Consider the following 2707-nt stretch of genomic DNA (forward strand, 5'->3'; position numbering starts at 1 on the left):
TAGCTCAGATCAGAGTCGCTGTCTGAAACTGTCAGAGAACTTCTGATGTTGTAGAGCAGCTGCTCAGTCTCCTGGACTTCAGCTTGGTTCTTGAAGGTCACAGTGGATGGAGGGCTGGTGGACCAGGTGAGCTCAGGTTGAGGGTAGATCCTCTCTGAGCTGCAGGTGATCCTGTTTCCCACCTGCTGGAGGTCGACTTTACCAACTGGAGCTGCAAAGAAAGAGGATCTTTGATATGAATTTTATAAACATTTGTTACTGTATATTTATAAATGCACTGGACAAAAACACTGACAAATGATGTTCTGTGTGTTTCTCACCGTCCACTTTCAGGTTGATAAATGATTCATTCCTTCCTCTGTTGGTGCCGGTGTAGCACTTGTATCTTCCCTGGTCCTGAACCTGCAGCCCTGTCAGCTGGAGGGAGGCGTTTCCTCCTGAGATCTGGTCCTTGAACAGTGACGTCCTGCCTCTGAAGCGCTGGTCCTGGTGAGCGAGCTGGTCTTTGTTGTAGTAGAAGGAGTGGACAGGACTGTCTCCTGCTGTCACCTGATTCCAGTGGATGATCACCTCAGTGTCGTCCTGGAAGCTGCACGGTAAGATGCAGCTCTCCATGGAAACACAGGACACCTCAGAGTCTGCAACAGAACAACAAATTGTTAATAAAAGACCCGAATCAAAAAACATACTCAGATTTAGTTGTTGTGTGGTTTTTGTCCCTGTATTAATTATACAGCATAAGTTGCATTTAAGAAACTGTAAAATATGTTTTGATCTCCCAAGAACATTTCAGCAATATATATATATTCAAGATTTCTGGAACAACACAGAGCATGTGTCTGTGTCTAATGAGTATTTAATGAGCTGCTGAAACTCAGTTACTGATGGGAAGAAAACATCTGCCCTCATATTGAGACCTAAAACAAACTGTTTTATGGTCTGTTTAATTCTTGGATTAAGTAAAATATTCAAGAATCAAACATTGTGACAAAGAAGCTGGCCTCTGTTGTTAATGGTAAAAATTATTCTTAAAATACAACACAGCATGTTAAAACATTGAATTATATCCTGACTGAAACAAGTTCAGACAGGCAGTGAACGCCTCACTCACCTCCTCTGGAATGAGTCACCTGCAGAAAAATCACAACCATGAACAAAAAGGTCCAACTGATGTTCATCCTCCTGTTTAAGACAATCCGAGTGTAACACCGTCCTGCAAAGAACAAACAGAGACATGGATGTTGGAGTTGTTACTGGCTGGTGAGATGGTTCTCTCCATGCAAACAACCCTCTGTGTCTGTAACACATGAAGCAACATGCCCCTATTTTGAAGTTTGACCAGAATAAGTGAAAGTCTTTGGTTTGTTTGCTTTGTGCACCAATTCACAGCTCACCAGTTCAGTAAATCTCTCTTCCTGCACCTTTAATCCCAGTTTTCAGACTCTTGTCCACAGTAGCGCACCTGAATTTCCCCGCAAGAAACTGCAGAATGAATTCAGTCATCAGCGAATGAAATCAGCTGTGTAGCCAGAGCACAATATTTAATCCAGCGACAAGAATATAAAGCAAAGTTCACTGTGGATTCAGTTTGTTTCATGTCCATACAAGCCCTTTCTTTGGGCTTGTTCAGCCTTTTCTTTCTCTTTGGCAGATGCGCATTAACTATCCCAACACCGCCAAAGTCTCTTTAAGTGCTTATTAATCTGTGATATAACTGACTGACAGTAAACACCTCACTCACCTTCCTTGTCAGTGACAATCCTCAGAGAACTCAGAAATCACCAGACACACAGCTCTGTACATCCATGTGCTCTGACTCCCCAGTCTTTAACCTGTTATTTTTCAGATGCAGAGACCGACCTCGTGGTGACAGGGAAAGTTGCTGTAGTTCTGCCTGAACATCACCTGTTTCTGGCTCCTCCCCCACCTGCCTGAACTGAAGGTGTGTGATAAAAGTTTTCATTCCCTCATTCATACAGTCGATTATCAGAAGTTCAGACGATCAAATTCCCTGTTGGAACAATCTTGACTAAACTGACGTCTTCTGCGATCGGTCATCAGTGTCAGATTCAGATATTACACATTCATCCTCCTCAGCTCAGAATAAAATCTGTTCACTGTCCGTCTTAACACTGAGACCGTGGAGACTGTGAAGCTGTGCACTTGATAAAGGTTTGTTTTCTACACCAGTGCACCTGTTGTGAGCTGCTGGAGGAAGGAGAAAATTAACCCGTAATATCAAAGAATGTGTGTTGTAACAGCAACGACATCTGTGGCTGTTCTCCCCTTTTATCTCTTCAATCCCACAATAAGAAAAAGGTTAAAACCATTTTACCCAAACTAGTTTTGTTTCCCAATACTTTCCCATCTGTACCCAGTATGTATTTATATATATATATATAAAAACTTCGTTTCATTTACTTTGTCATTCCTCTAAAATACCCAGTTGTTTCTCACTTGTTCCTCATCGTTTTATTTTCTTCCTCTGAACCTGTGTTTACGTTCCAGCAGAAACCGTTGCTTTTTGCTCGGTACAAAATTATACTGGAAATATTATTCCTATTATAAAGTGTTTGCAAACAAGTCGAAACAAATATACAACAATAATTATGAAAAAGGACAAACAATATCATCAATACAAACAAGAAATGAATTAAAAAGTGTAGGGAGTGTGTTTATATATTTAATCTTTATATCAAGCTTGAAG

General features: G+C 41.0%; 1 protein-coding gene across 1 annotated transcript; it reads right to left on the minus strand.

Annotated features, from left to right (window-relative positions):
• Nucleotides 1–5: 5 nt before the first annotated feature.
• LOC111649303 (V-set domain-containing T-cell activation inhibitor 1-like) lies at nucleotides 6–1849 on the minus strand (the record flags this gene model as incomplete). Its single annotated transcript, XM_023399083.2, has 3 exons — nucleotides 1112–1849; nucleotides 321–638; nucleotides 6–211 (listed from the first exon to the last, which is right to left on the minus strand). Coding segments are annotated over exons 1-3 (591 nt in total), but the record flags the coding sequence as incomplete, so codon positions are not given.
• Nucleotides 1850–2707: the final 858 nt, after the last annotated feature.

This window comes from Seriola lalandi, unplaced genomic scaffold (genome assembly GCF_002814215.2).
Source record: "Seriola lalandi dorsalis isolate HSWRI2012SDOR001 ecotype SW California unplaced genomic scaffold, Sedor1 jcf7180002050331, whole genome shotgun sequence".
NCBI classification, from domain to species: Eukaryota; Metazoa; Chordata; class Actinopteri; order Carangiformes; family Carangidae; genus Seriola; species Seriola lalandi.